This window comes from Rhamphochromis sp. 'chilingali', assembly GCF_963969265.1.
Source record: "Rhamphochromis sp. 'chilingali' genome assembly, chromosome: 1".
Lineage (NCBI taxonomy): Eukaryota > Metazoa > Chordata > Actinopteri > Cichliformes > Cichlidae > Rhamphochromis > Rhamphochromis sp. 'chilingali'.
This window is the reverse complement of record NC_137929.1, coordinates 48,917,127-48,931,702: the sequence shown is the minus strand read 5'-3', so window position 1 is coordinate 48,931,702 and position 14,576 is coordinate 48,917,127. Positions and strand designations below refer to the sequence as shown.

The following is a 14,576-nucleotide window of genomic DNA, read 5'->3' as shown; positions in this document are numbered from 1 at the left end:
GAACTGCTTTGTTTGAATTTCAGAAGATTTGGCAGGAATTTTCCTTTTAGGCTTTTCAGTTTTACAATCCAGACTTTGGAGGAGAACAAATAAAATCTAAAAGTGAGCTGTAGTGAGTATTGATTTCTTCTCTCAGTACATAAGATAACCAGTCCCAGTTCAAATCTGTTGCCAGAAGACTCGTTAAAATCATGGTAGTTACTCTGTATCTGATGCTTTAAAAAAAAAAAAACTAGTTTAGAATAAAGGTTTCTGATGTTTAGTTGAAGAATATCTGGACCAGAAGTGAAAACCAGTTAAAAACAGAACATTGATGAGAGCAAACAACAGAGGCATGATATCAGCAAACATTATGGTTTAAAATAAAAATAATAAAACTCCAATAAAATTTAGGCAGAAATTTCTGCTTCTTACTCGTCTGCAACACATCCACCATGTTTCAAATATTCCTGCTGTTTTTGCACTAATTTTAGTTTCTGCTCGCAGGAAGTTCATCAGTGAGTCTGATCTGAATTCATATGTGAGAAAATGATTACACACAAATGAACCTGGAGCAAAATGAGCAGAGAGACTGAAAGAAAAATTTAACGACATACAGCAGCAGAATGATGGAGGACCTGTGATAAATATTGTATCAATAAGAAGGTTAAGCAAGTGTCTTTCAACATGTCGCAGATTTGTTGTACGGGCCTAGTTACACTGTCTCTATAAGTTTTATAAACCGAAAAACAAACAAACAAAGGTGTCTGCTCAGTCAGCAGTGTGGGGGGGAGGGGCTCTAAGTTGACCTAACGGGCTGTGAATGGACAGCAGACTGCAGAGGGAAGTGACGTCTCAGGAAGTGAAATGAGAATAGAAGTGGATGGTGAGCGATGTAGCGGTGAAATAAGATAAACACAATAAGACAAACAAACAGAAAACAAAGCGGAAAAGGAGAACAACATGTGGAGGAAACGGACAGTGAGCGCAGTGTAACCGTGACAACGACACACGAGGACGGATTTAAAGTGATCATAAAATCGTCTCCAGACGGTCGTCGTTCGGTGAGTGGAACCAGATTCAGCTACAACAGCGATAAATACGCCTGTAGAGAGATGAAGAGTGCTATAATACTGAGAAACGGATCTCTGATGAGTGTTTGTAGGGATGTGGTTCAGCAAAATAAAGACACACGACTCTATAACATGCTGCCACATAAAATACATCAAGTAATTAAATAAAATGTATTTATATATCACTTTTCACAGATAAAAATCACAAAGTGCTTCACAATTAGATTAAATTCAATCAGAAGCATTATCAAGGACTACAACATCTAGTCCTTTTACTGAATATAAGTTTGTTTGTAGTGGAGTCTTGGCAGCGTAACGACAACGATAGAGTCCCACAGCCTTGGTGCCTGAAAAGCCTGATCCCCACAGGTTTTGAACCTAGTACGTGGGGGCAACAGTAACTTCTGCCCTGAAGAACTATGTGCTCGGGATGAAGCATGAGGTTTCAACAGGTCAGCGATATACTGGCCCAGCTGTCTGATGAACAGAATCAACCTTTTGAGATTTACTTACCTTGATCATTAAGCACGCATCAAGACCTTATTTTATTAATATATTTTAAATGATAGCAGCACAAACAAAATATGTTGCAGCACAAAACGTAGCACAAATGTTTGACATCAATTTAGTTTGATTTGTGTAATGTGGAGGGGCTGGTTGATCTTTTGACCTTTACATTTTCATTAATATCTTTAAAACAGAAGCAGCACAAATGACAATTTTAGCAGTAAATGGCAAATTATACTATTGAATTATAAAATTGATGAAAGAATATAATTATCCTTGTTTTTCCTGCTATTCTCCTGTCCACACTCCAGTCCAATAGGCGGGATTAATGCAACTGTAAGCTGATTTGTCAAACGCCATCAGGCCCCGAAGAAGAACGGAGGAGGACAGCACTACTGTGGTAGAGGAGCGGTGTGTGTGCAGACATGGCTGCTGTTGATGAAGCGGACTGAACTTGGAGGAGAGACACAAACTGAAGTATTGATCCCATCACATCAGTGTGGATCTGATAGCAATACCTGTATCGCTTCATCGATGCTTGTATCGATCCGCTCAGCCCCAGTTGAAGCAGCGATGAGTTCAGTTCAGTATCTGAGAGAGTTCATCAAGAAGAGACTAACTGCTGTTTGTGAAGAAATCTTCTCAGAGGTTCAAAAAACCATCGTCCAGTATGAGGAGGAGATCAACCGTCAGCACAGACTGCTGGATATCAGCCGGAAACCCGACAGAAACTCACACATCATAGGTATGGACATGTTTTTAACTCTGTGCTGTTCAAGCTCAGATTCTTCAGTGTGACTGACTTTACTAGAAGATGTTAAACTGGGTATTTATCAGTGCTGTGGGTCAGTGTCCAGTGATGGACTATGTTGGACTGGTGCAGGTCCATGGTCACTGATAGGTTAGGTTTTAAAACATTTTAATTGATTTATTTACTAAACTTTTTTTTCTCTAACAGATTCCAGTGTTGAGTACATCAGGTGTGTGTTGGATCCTCTGTAAACACTGAGGCTGTGCAGTAAAGATCTAGTTAGATGTCAGCAGAAAACACATTTAACAAGTTGTTAACAGACTTCTCTGAAGTTGAAGTGAAGCTTCATTTAAAGAAGGATTTCACACACTGATGTTTTCATGGTGTCACCCTGCAGTTTAGTTTGGGAAACTTTGTGTCTTTCTGTGTGGAGTGAGGAGCTTCAATGCTAACATGTTAGCGTTTAGCTGTTAGTGTGCACAACTATTTCCCTCTGTGTGTGTGTGGCTCATAATTGGTCATATGACAGGCTGATCGGCATTTATTCAGGTTTTGATTCATGCTTTATAAAATAGTTTGAGTTTATGTATCAACACATTGGTCATTATTATTCTTCTGTTTCTTTGTTCCTCGAGACTTCCCACGACAACATGACTGTGAGGAAGAGGAGGGTCTGGATGAGCAGCAGGTCTGTAACCAGGAGAGGAACTCCAGTCTGGACCAGGAGGACCCAGAGCCTCCACAGATTAAAGAGGAACAGGAGGAGCTCTGCAGCAGTCAGGAGGGAGAGCAGCTTGGACTGAAGCAGGAGGCTGAAGGCATTATCGTCTGGACTGATGAAGAGCAGCTCAGACAGATGGAGACTATCTGGAAACCTGAGATAAAGCTACACAGAATAGGTATGTAAAACTGTGATGTCTTTATAACATTGAATATGACTCACAGGCATCACAGTGGAACAGTGGTTAGCACTGTTGGCTCCCAACAACAAGGTCCTGGGTTTGACTCCACCTGGGGTCCGTTCTTCGTACCTCGCTAAGTAAGTTAGCTGGATTAGATTGTTGACGATTTCGCGTGATCTTGGATCGTTCGGTTCCCCGAAGCTCATCCGGGACTTGCTGTCATAGCAACAGAGCCGTAAGCGTAAACCTGCTCGGGAGCAGGTTTACTTTATGTAAACAGGATTAGATCGCGGCCACGCAGGTATGTCCGCTTCATTTATACGAAAGCAACAGCGATATTCCACCACTGTTTCACCATAAATAAAAAACATCAATGTAACTAAAGATAATGCAGCACTTGATCCTTTTATTGATGTCACACAGATACATACAGGTCATTTCCTAAAAAAGGGAAATGTACTATTAATCATTCTATTTCATGTATTTGATTATTTCAGATGTAATTCATATTTCAGAGTAGTAATTGTAAATCACTTCGTGTAATCAAGATGAGAGACCATGGCTATAAAAGCGAAGGTGGATTTGGGAAGTCTGTCGCAGCCATGTCCTGTCCGTTTACACGAGCAGCCCATTGCAGAAGGTGCAAGATTGATAAGGAGAGTCCTCAGAATTCAGCGTATATTGCGGGACAGACAGGATCCTTTAGCTCAGCGCGACAGTGTGCTCATAGAGAGATATCGATATTCCCGTGAGGGTATTATTTACTTAACCAACTTGTTGACGAGGGGGTGCAGGACCACCACCTGTCTTTGTTTGCTCTGCCCTTTTCTTGGTTGCTGTTATGAACAAACAAACAGATTATTCCAGGGTCTCTTTCCAAGAGACGAAAAGCAATATAAGTGATAAATATTACCATTCTGTAGAATATTCTTATATTTCACTTTTACCTGTTCCCATGTTCTAGTGGGTCCTGTTGTGGCTCTAATGTGTAAGGGGATATAATATAACATAATATAATATAATGTAATATAATATTGGATAATATAGTGTAATCTAATAAATTTACCCTACCGCCTACTGGTGTTGGCCAGAGGGGCCGATGGCGCGATATGGCAGCCTCGCTTCTGTCAGTCTGCGCCAGGGCAGCTGTGGCTACAACCGTAGCTGCCTCCACAAGTGTGTGAATGTGAGAGTGACTGAATAGTGGCATTGTAAAGTGCTTTGGGTGCCTTGAAAAGCGCTATATAAATCCAATCCATTATTATTGTTATTATTAAATTACTTACGAGTTTAATTTGTCAGCAACTTTCTGCCAGCCCTCTCTCCTTGCTTTTGCAGCCTTTGCAGTGTTCCCTTGCGTTCTGATTAAACTCTGAAACTCCTGAAATCCCTCACTCAAGAGTTCTTGCTCTGCTGCCGAAAAATACCGAGCGCGCTCCTTCGACATTTTCGCCGACCAATCAGAGGGTTGCCGATCAATGTTTCTACTCTCGATGCGTAGCCCCTTTTACGACACCCAGTGATCTCACATTACTTCATCCAGCTGTACTAATCGTCAACAGCAGGTGTGTTCGGAGAACCGGATTAGCGAGCTCACAGTTAGCGCGATGATTTGATCTTGGATGTGTCATTTGATCTTGGATGTAGTAAGCGACGTACGAAGAACGGGCCCCAGGTGTCTAGGTCTTTCTGTGTGGAGTTTGTATGTTCTCCCCTTGTTCACTCTCCAGAGACATGCACACAGCTGGGTTAGGTTAGTTGGTGACTCTAAATTGCCCATAGGTATGAATGTCAGTGCGAATAGTTGTCTGTCTTTCTGTGTTGCCCCTGCGACAGAGTGTTGACCTTTCCAGGGTCAACCCTGCCTCTCCCTATGGTAGCTGGGATTGGCTCCAGCACCCCATACCCTAATAAGAACAAATGGAAGAGAATAACCACAGCTCAAGGTTGCATTTATTTTTAGAGGCACAAGAAGAATTGAAGGTCCAACTGTAATAAGCAGCATGAATGAATCTCTTTAGCCTGATTTTCTGTTTTCATTTACATGAACACATTTTTGCCATTAACTCATGCAAAAAGGTAAATGCATGCATAAAATCCAGCAGAATGAAAGATGTGAAACATCTAAGTTTCTCACAATATTTGGAGGGTCATGAATATCATTTATGAAAAAAAAGGGCAGAGACAATGCTTTAATTTCAGGGGATGCTGAAAAAGCCTTTGACAGGATGGAATGGCCGTTTGTATTTGAAGTTCTGAAAAAGTTTGGTATTGGAAACACATTTTTTAAATGGATTCAATTGATATACTCCAATCCTCAAGCAGAGATTTTAACTAACAGTCATTTTTCCACACCATTCAGACTACACCGCGGAACTAGACAAGGGTCCCCCTTGTCACCTCTCTTGTTCACCTTGGCAGTTGAGCCTCTTGCATTGTCAATTCAATTCATAAAAACATCAGGAATTAAAGTAGGCAATATTGACCATCGTATTGCCCTATATGCTGATGATGTGATCCTGTTTTGCACCAACTTAAACAAATCAATACTAAATCAAAACTTCCAAATTTAATGTGCTACTTTTTGGCTACCAGGAAGACACTAAATAAACAAACTGAGAATCCGTTTCTGAAAAACACTATAATAATCTGGTTTGAAACACATAACTACTTGGGAGAAACATCACAACTGTCAAGGTTCCCTCCAATATTTAGAAACAACAGCTTTCCTCCCGGTAGGGCAGATGCAGGCTTTAGACTTTGATTCGATCAAGGTATAAGAAAAGTGTCTGATTTATTTAGGAATAATACTCTAATGTCTTTTGAACAACTTAGAAGTACATTTTCTATTCCTGCAAAACACTTTTTCAATTTTCTTCAATTAAGAAATTTTATTTTAACCACACAAGGTTAAAGCTTAGAACTCTCCACCTACTGTTCTCTAGAGAGCACAGTTATAAAACATCTAAATGGGAGAGGTCAAGTTTCTGCATTTTTCCAAAGTGTTTGTTGATTCTTTGGAGTTTTCCATAGAGTCTATTTTAGAGGCATGGAGGAATGATTTGCAAATGGATATATCTGATGATGAGTGGTATAAATCATGCTCCTTGGCCTAGAGTCAGACAATCAACATTACTTCAATATAGATTGGTTATACCTATGGTTAACAAGACTCTATATTACCCTCTCAAAATTGCATCATTTTAACCCAAACATCCCAGACGCCTGTATTAAGTGGGGAGTGGATAGGGGCTCTTTGTTTCATTGCATATGGGAGTGCCCACATGTGAAAGTCTTTTAGGAAAAGGTAATAAATCTGACGGATGAAAGCTAAACCAGTTCCACACCGCTGAAGTTGCATTTTTACAAACCAATTCTGGTTCCTCCGTTTCATTCAACGATCCACTTTCACCCTTGTCATTCTCAGTTGCCGCTGTGCCTTTTTCGCCATGTGCGTACGAAAACAAAGGCACTGCGCATGCGCGTTTTACCCATGTTCTATCGCGATATTTCCTTTTCTTGTCGTTGCCCAACATTATACTGGTATTACTGTGAACGGTATGATATGGCCCAGCCCTAGTTCAGAGACTTATTCCTGTGAACAAAGCTCTATCCATTTTAAAGGGAAGCTGATCGGATCAGGGTCTTGGAGCTAAGAGCTCCTGCCCGATCCCAGACAACTTCAAAGAACCAGCCTTCCCTGCAGTTTTTTTATTCCGTGAGCAGAAGCACCACCCATTGTAAAACCCATATGGTCATAAAAGTTAAAGGCACTGTCTTCTGATCACAAAGGGTCGTCTCCCCTCACCCCTGTATACGATTTAACCCCTTCAGCGGTCCACTATATACAAACACAGGTGAGCCTATAAAGGGCAGGAAGTAAACATTCTTTACCAAATAAGGAAACCCAGAATCTTTCATGAAATGTTAAACACTATAGCTAATTGCCTTCCCCACCATCTAAGGTGTGTAGGGGAGGAACAGAAAAACATCTAAACATGCAGTTTAGGACAAGATTTACAAATTTAAGTACAACAGTGGCAACTTTTATCCAAATAACTATGTGTGCACGTGTGTGCATGTGTGTGTATGTATATGCATGTGCGAGTGTGTGTGTGTGTGTTTGTGTTTGGGGGTGCACTTGTGTGTCCTCCTGCCCACAAAAGGGTCATAACGGCAGGAAGTTTACTAACCAAAAAACACAACCTTAACATAGGATGTCCCTATAATGAAACACTATAGCCTCCCCCACCAACAAATTGGCTGGAGAGGTGGTCAGAGACAAAGGAATGTCTTTGATGCTGCTGCTTGAACTAAGACTTACAAATTTAAGTAACACAATGACAATATTTAACATTTGACTCCAACATGGGTAACTATGAATAAATATTTCTATTCTGTTTTGGAAAATATGGAATTCAGAGTTTCTAAACTTAGATTTATCAGGCAAGAAGAGATTTTTTTTTACGGCATTTCAAGCACAGCCAAAACGTTTACACCTATGTAATAGAACTCTGCCCTAGCATGCCTTGTTATAACTGTAGCCAATCCAGACATACACATTCATTTAACAAAACACAACATCTATTTATTTCATACGTCACAGATATTCACATATGAATTTGAAATTTGACCTTTGCTAATAAGAATGTTAGAACTAAACATTTGCATCAGTGCCTGAATAATTTGTCACATTTGTACACTTTAAATTTCAGTGGTATATGTGAGCAACATGCTCACTATGTAGAGACCTGCTAATGGTTAAGACCAGTAAATATTTTCTCAAATGTTTGTTTTGCTATCATTTTTTCTCCTTTGTGCCTTCAGATGTTGTACAGCAGCATGCTTTTGAGGAAGAAGATGTTCTTACAGACCAGCAGGTCTGTAACCAGGAGAGGAACTCCATTCTGGACCAGAAGGACCCACAGCCTCCACAGATTAAAGAGGAACAGGAGGAAGTGTGCAGCAGTCAGGAGGGAGAGCAGCTTGGACTGAAGCAGGAGGCTGATACTTTCATGGTGACACCCACTTATGAGGAAAGTTCCCACAGTGAACCAGAACCAAAAAGTGAGCAGCTCCTTTCTCACAGCTCTTCTAGAGCAGAGAGCCGAGATCATGAAGAAAGCCAGCATGTGGACTCAGGATCTTCTAGACGTACGGAGCTGAAGAACAGACGTCCAAGTAGAACGGACACAAAGAACAAGTCTATTCAGTGTGATGTCTGTGGAAAAACTTTACCTGATAAATACAGAATGACTGCACATCTAAGAGTTCACACAGGTGAGAAACCGTATTCTTGTAGCACCTGTGGGAAAAGATCTTCTGACTCATCAGCGTTAAAAAAACATATGAGAATTCACACAGGTGAGAAACCATATTGTTGTAGCACCTGTGGGAAAAGATTTGCTGACCCATCAGCGTTCAAAATACACACGAGAATTCACACAGGTGAGAAACCATATTCTTGTAGCACGTGTGGGAAAAGATTTACTGACTTATCAGCTATCAAAAAACACACAAGAATTCACACAGGTGAGAAACCATATTCTTGTAGCACCTGTGGGAAAAGATTTGTCCAGAGGCCGCAATTAAAGAAGCACATGAGAATTCATCCTGGTTAAAATGTTCATATTTAGAGAATGTGAGACAGCTGTGAGTCATTGGTGAACACCTGAGTGAAAAGATGATCCATATTCAAGTCACTATTTTTTTCCAGAGCAGTAAAGAACTCTGTGTTGTTTGTTCAGTTTATTACATTATTCTATTAATTGTATCAGAAAAACTGATCTCACATTTCTTGATGGTTAAAGTTCGGTATGCTCCCGTTCTATTTAATAGTTTTAATCCTTTGCTCAAGTGAGTTTTTATCAAAATAAAAATCAACAAAATTGAACAACAGTCAAGAATTGTGTTTATTTTTGTCAGGAAGCAAAAGTATCAAATACCAAGTTTCATGCTTGAAGAGGGAAGTCCCCAGTACAGCTTGTTAGTCCCACCCTTTTTTTGCCTTAACCCTCTGGGGCCGACGGATGCACCGGCGTGTCAAAATCACATGACCAATTTAAGATGACACAGTTACAAGATGCAGCGACTCAGTCTCCATTGGGTCGAAAATGCGAACTTCAAACTATATACCAGTTTTTGAATTGTCTCGATTGGCCAGGTAAAACCAATGTTATGATAAAAAATACACGCAATGTTTTTTTCTGAACAAAACAGTGGTGTTTACAGCAGGAAGAACGGTAAAAACTGCGTTTTCTAAGGACAGCGCTAGCAAACACTCTCCACTTGCGAGTGAAAAAAGAAAAAGAAAAAACACCCTTCCCTATTGGTGTTAGAGTTTACCATGTCAGCCAATCAAAAAATGATATGGCAACATGTGACACTTGTTGTTTAAGGAAAAGAGGAAGTTTTTAGGAGTGACACCCGCGACGGAAAGCGGGCGAGTGAAAGAAAGAGAGAGAGAGCGAGTTTTCATATGTGAGACATTAGTGACGTGTAGTGTGTTTGGAGCCTATAGTTAGTGTGTTGTGTAGTTATTGTTTTGTATTGTGTGTCAGTTAGACTGCTGAATGTCACATTTGCTCCAAAAAGCCACCAAAGGCAGATTCCAGTGTAAACGCTGTTTCCACCTGGAAAACTGGACTGATGCACCTCCTGCTGTCAAACCTGCAGGGTTTAGGCCTGTGGTGTTCTCCTCTGTCTTATACTGAACACAAACTATTTTTATTTGGACTGGCACAAATAATTTGTGTGCCTTCTTATTTGATGCAGAACACCTGATTGTTCTGTAAATAGATTTAAATGGTTATATTAAAAAAACAAAAAAAAACGCCTGAGGCCTTGGCTGCATTTTTAGGTAAATAGTACCATATAACTTTGTTGTTTGCAAAACATGTGCAGGATTTTTAGAACTGTACAATTTCTATTTGCATTCCAAGTTGTGAAAATGATTCAATAAACATGTTTGTGGGTTTTACAGTATAAAATATAACTTTTTTCTATTCGGATTTTGAATTTTTTTGTCTGAATTTAGATGAATTGTGCTAATATAATATGCCAAAATGGAAAAAATAACTCAGATTTCAGATATTTGAGGTTGTGCTGGAAAAAAAATGATACCAAACAAGGCAAGATAAAGCGTTTTTAAAGGTGAAATATAGAGGTAAAATCAAAAGTAGTCAAAAACGGCCAAGTATACCCTGGACCACAGAGGGTTAAAAACCCATCCCTAGACCCAGCTGTCTTAACTAATTATAGGCCAATCTCCAACCTTCCTTTCATATTAAAAATCCTTGAAAGAGTAGTTGTCAAACAGCTAACAGATCATCTGCAGAGGAATGGTTTATTTTAAGAGATTCAGTCAGGTTTCAGAGCTCATCACAGCACAGAAACAGCTTTAGTGAAGGTTACAAATGATCTTCTTATGGCCTCTGACAGTGGACTCATCTCTCATCTCTTGTCCTGCCACTTGGGCCCTAAAATCATAGAAATATGGTATCTAACCAGATTCTTTCTCTGGATGGCATTACCTTGGCCTCCAGTAATACTGTGAGGAACCTTGGAGTCCTTCAACGCACATATTAAACAAATATGTAAAACTGCTTTCTTCCATTTGTGCAACATCTCTAAAATTAGAAATGTCCTGTCTCAGAGTGATGCTGAAAAACGAGTTCACTGCAGGTCTGCTTGTTGTTCCTAGAGTATTTAAAAGTAGAATGGGAGGCAGAGCCTTCAATTTTCAGGCCCCTCTTCTGTGGAACCAGCTTCCAGTTTGGATTCGGGAGACAGACACTATCTCTACTTTAATCTTTCCTTTTTGCTAAAGCATATAGTTAGGGCTGGACCAGGTGACCCTGAATCCTCCCTTAGTTATGCTGCAATAGACGTAGGCTGCTGGGGGATTCCCATGATGCATTGAGTTTTTCCTTTCCAGTCACCTTTCTCACTCACTATGTGTTAACAGACCTCTCTGCATTGAATCATATCTGTTATTAATCTCTGTCTCTCTTCCACAGCATGTCTTTAATCCTGTCTTCCGCCCCTCCCTGAGCCTGGTTCTGCCGGAAGTTTCTTCCTGTTAAAAGGGAGTTCTTCCTTCCCACTGTCGCCAAAATGCTTGCTCATAGGGGGTCATATGGTTATTGGGGTTTTCTCTGTTTCTATTATTGTAGGATCTACTGTACAATATAAAGTGCCTTGAGGTGACTGTTGTTGTGATTTGGCGCTATATAAATAAAATTGAATTGAATTGGACAAAAAACAACTAAATTCAGACCACTGAGGTTGAGCTGAAAAGAATGATACCAAACAAGGCAAGGGGAAAAATAAAATGAAACAATTTAAAGGTGAAATACAAATGTAAAATCAAAAGAAGTCAAAAATGGCCAATCATATTTTGGACCTCAGAAGGTTAATCTGACAAATCATGAAAAATTTGGTTTAATTTTTTTTCATGACAGTGCAGATTTCTGACATTTTATGTAAATTAAGCTTGTAACAATCTGATTTTTTTTTTCTTACAAAAAGCAGTGGAACTTAAGTTAGACTTGTGTTTGCCCCATGTTGTTTCTTTCCAGCTTTCTGGATTTTATACTTATTGGGTTACATGTTTATTTATTATATGGGCTAGATCCACCGATGGACCCTGAGAGGAAAATCCGCCTCTTAATCATCCAGTGCGCAGATATCATGACCACAGACACTTCAAATAAGTTATCAAACCTCCAGCATACCCTGAGTTGATTGTATTCCTTTAAAAGTTTCAGTTTTTCTCAACAACACTGGATCAGATTCATGTGCGTGTCCGTGGGAGCACCAGCACTCCCTGTAGCATCGACAGGTCGGAGGTTTCCAGTTCAAAACCTCCAACCTGTTTTATAGAGCGGCAGCAAACAGCAGTTTCATTCTTTGTTTACCCACATCAGCTGTTCATCCACAGGCTCCACCTGTGTGATTATATCACTGGCCTGCACAGAAACACAAAGAGAGAGAGCAGATATGTTATTAACCCACCCAAAAAAATCAACACCTAAAAGTAAATACAGGAAATCTGACAGGGTATTTTATTTATATCTGTAAGGATTTGTCAGTGATATATTGTTTTCTGTAGTTTTTCTTGTGTACACCACCAGAGTGGATTTGAAATCAACCAGTCAAGATGTGATTGAAGTGCAGTCTTTCAGCCTTAATTTAAGGCGCTTAACAAAAACACTGGATTAACAACTGTTTTTATACTTTTTCTTTTTTTAAGCCAATTTTCTGAGGCTTAAAAATACGTGAATAGTTAACTGATAGTTTCATGACCAGGTGAGTCCTGTTCTCTCATTATCCAAGGAGAAACTCGTCAGATTACTGGAACTGTCAACATGAAGTCTACAGAGGTATTAATGCCAGTGAAGGAGGGATTATGTATAAAATCAGCACTTTGAAAGTGTACAGAGGCAAGACTACAGTGTGTTTGTGTCCAAATACTTATGGCTCCTCACACACCTTCAGTGTGAGCTCATCCTCGCTTTCTGCTGTGAAGTCAAACTGAGCTTTGGCCATTCCTTTAGCCACAGGCTGCTGGCCTGTGATTGGCTGAGCTGGAGAAGAGAGAAAAAAGAAATGAAAAACAGCTACGACCCACACCTCAGTCTGCACACACACCATTTAAAAAAAATCAATAACTGAGAGAGTCCCTTACATTTTAAATCAATGTTGACAGCATTTCTAGTAAATAAGGGCAGATGGCATGAAGATGAACTGAGGACGTGATTTTGGGATGACCTCATTCGGCGCTACCTGTGTCTCCCATGCCAGGCAGATCCCCTTCCACTAATTTGAGGTGAAAAGGGGGAAGTAGGGCCACGAAAAACTGTAGTCCCACTCCTTAATGTCAGATAATTTATGTCCAACTAATTAGAAAATAAATATAAATAATGTTGTTTAACAGAAATGTACTATCTAATCTTATGTTTGTATACTGTCTTATCATCACATCCTGTGACTTACCTGAGCTTGGTCCACCTTGGTTGGTCTCCTTGTTTTTTTGCAGGTCTCTGTAATGTCTCAGCATAGATGAGGCGATGTTGTTGAATCCAAGCTCTTTTGAACACAACAGAAATTATAAGAAAGATGTAAGAACATGTGATGTGCTGTGTTGTTTATTGGTATTTCTGTAGTTATTATTACTATGTGGGTATTGGGAGAAATCAGATCAAAATCAAAACGGGAAAATCTCTTTCTTGCTGGTTCAATCTCAAAAAGACCCTTGAATAGTCTCAAAAGGTTGATTGTCGTTCCTTCGGACATTTTCAGTGGGAGAAACGTTTCGTCACTCATCCAAGTGACTTCTTCAGTCTCAGCTGAATGCAGGTTTCCCCAACCTTCACAAAAATCTTCCTGGATTACTCAACACACTCTGAAGCCTCTAAAAGTGACGTGTGATACCACTGATGTCTTTTCTGAAGTGATACCAAGTAAAATTCAAGGTAATGTCGGTGTTACTGATCTGATACTTTGTGCAAAAACCTAATGTATTCTGAAACTAAAAATAAAACGTAGTGTATTTAAAAGTATACCTTCATAATGAATGCAAGACATCAGACTACTTGTTCTTATTGTTTAAATGTGAAGAATTCTCATGAGAGAAATAAAGAACCCGAAAAGCCAATGCCAACATTTTGAAATATTAATTTAACAATCAAAAGCAAATGTGACTGATTATAATGATAATACAGCTGAGAAACATTTTCTAGATATAAGCTATTATCTTATGTATGATATATTTTTGAGCTGTATTTGTATTTTTTAAAGCCTGCAGTGACTGTTTTACTACAGGTATGCTGTACATTTTTATGATACCTGGCCTATTTAATCCAGTTTAAATGCTATATGCAACCTTAGCTGACTAAATCTCGGACAACTAAATTCATGTGAGGTGATTTCAAGGATGCACATTTTAGTCCAGGCTAAACTCATACAGCTATTTAGTGTAGCATGTATTTATTTCATCAGTTATTTCATAACCATATTAGTCAGTGTAAATTTGAACACATGGTACTCAATAAAAAAAACCCTAAGCCTACACATCAGCCACGTTCCAGAATTCACGTCGCCAACAGCACCACATTTTGTCCCTCTGTACCTGGATAGTGCTCGTCTGTGTTGAGTATAACTTAAGTTAAGAACAACACAGCGATTGTTCAGCAACCATGCCAGAATATTTAATGACCGAAATAACACAAAATACACGTAATAAATAAACAAGTTTTACCCGAGCTGTCTATCCTCCTCTCACTCATGCCCAATAGTGCTCACTGCTACCACACCTGTAACAGTGTACACAGTTATCATGATCATGTTGCAGGTGTCTTCTCC

At 39.6% G+C, this 14,576-nt stretch overlaps 2 protein-coding genes across 2 annotated transcripts in view; both read left to right on the top strand.

Moving 5' to 3' along the window:
* LOC308400855 (uncharacterized protein) overlaps nt 1-14,576 on the top strand; it is a 218,367-nt gene that overhangs the window by 24,708 nt on the left and 179,083 nt on the right. The gene's annotated exons all lie outside the window — the stretch shown is intronic.
* On the top strand, nt 838-13,696 carry LOC308401105 (uncharacterized protein). Its single transcript, XM_080889167.1, has 4 exons — nt 838-1,043; nt 1,871-2,304; nt 2,946-3,209; nt 8,040-13,696. Exons 2-4 carry the CDS (start codon nt 1,998-2,000, stop codon nt 8,831-8,833), a joined length of 1,365 nt encoding a protein of 454 aa, XP_080745293.1. The 5' UTR covers nt 838-1,043; nt 1,871-1,997; the 3' UTR covers nt 8,834-13,696.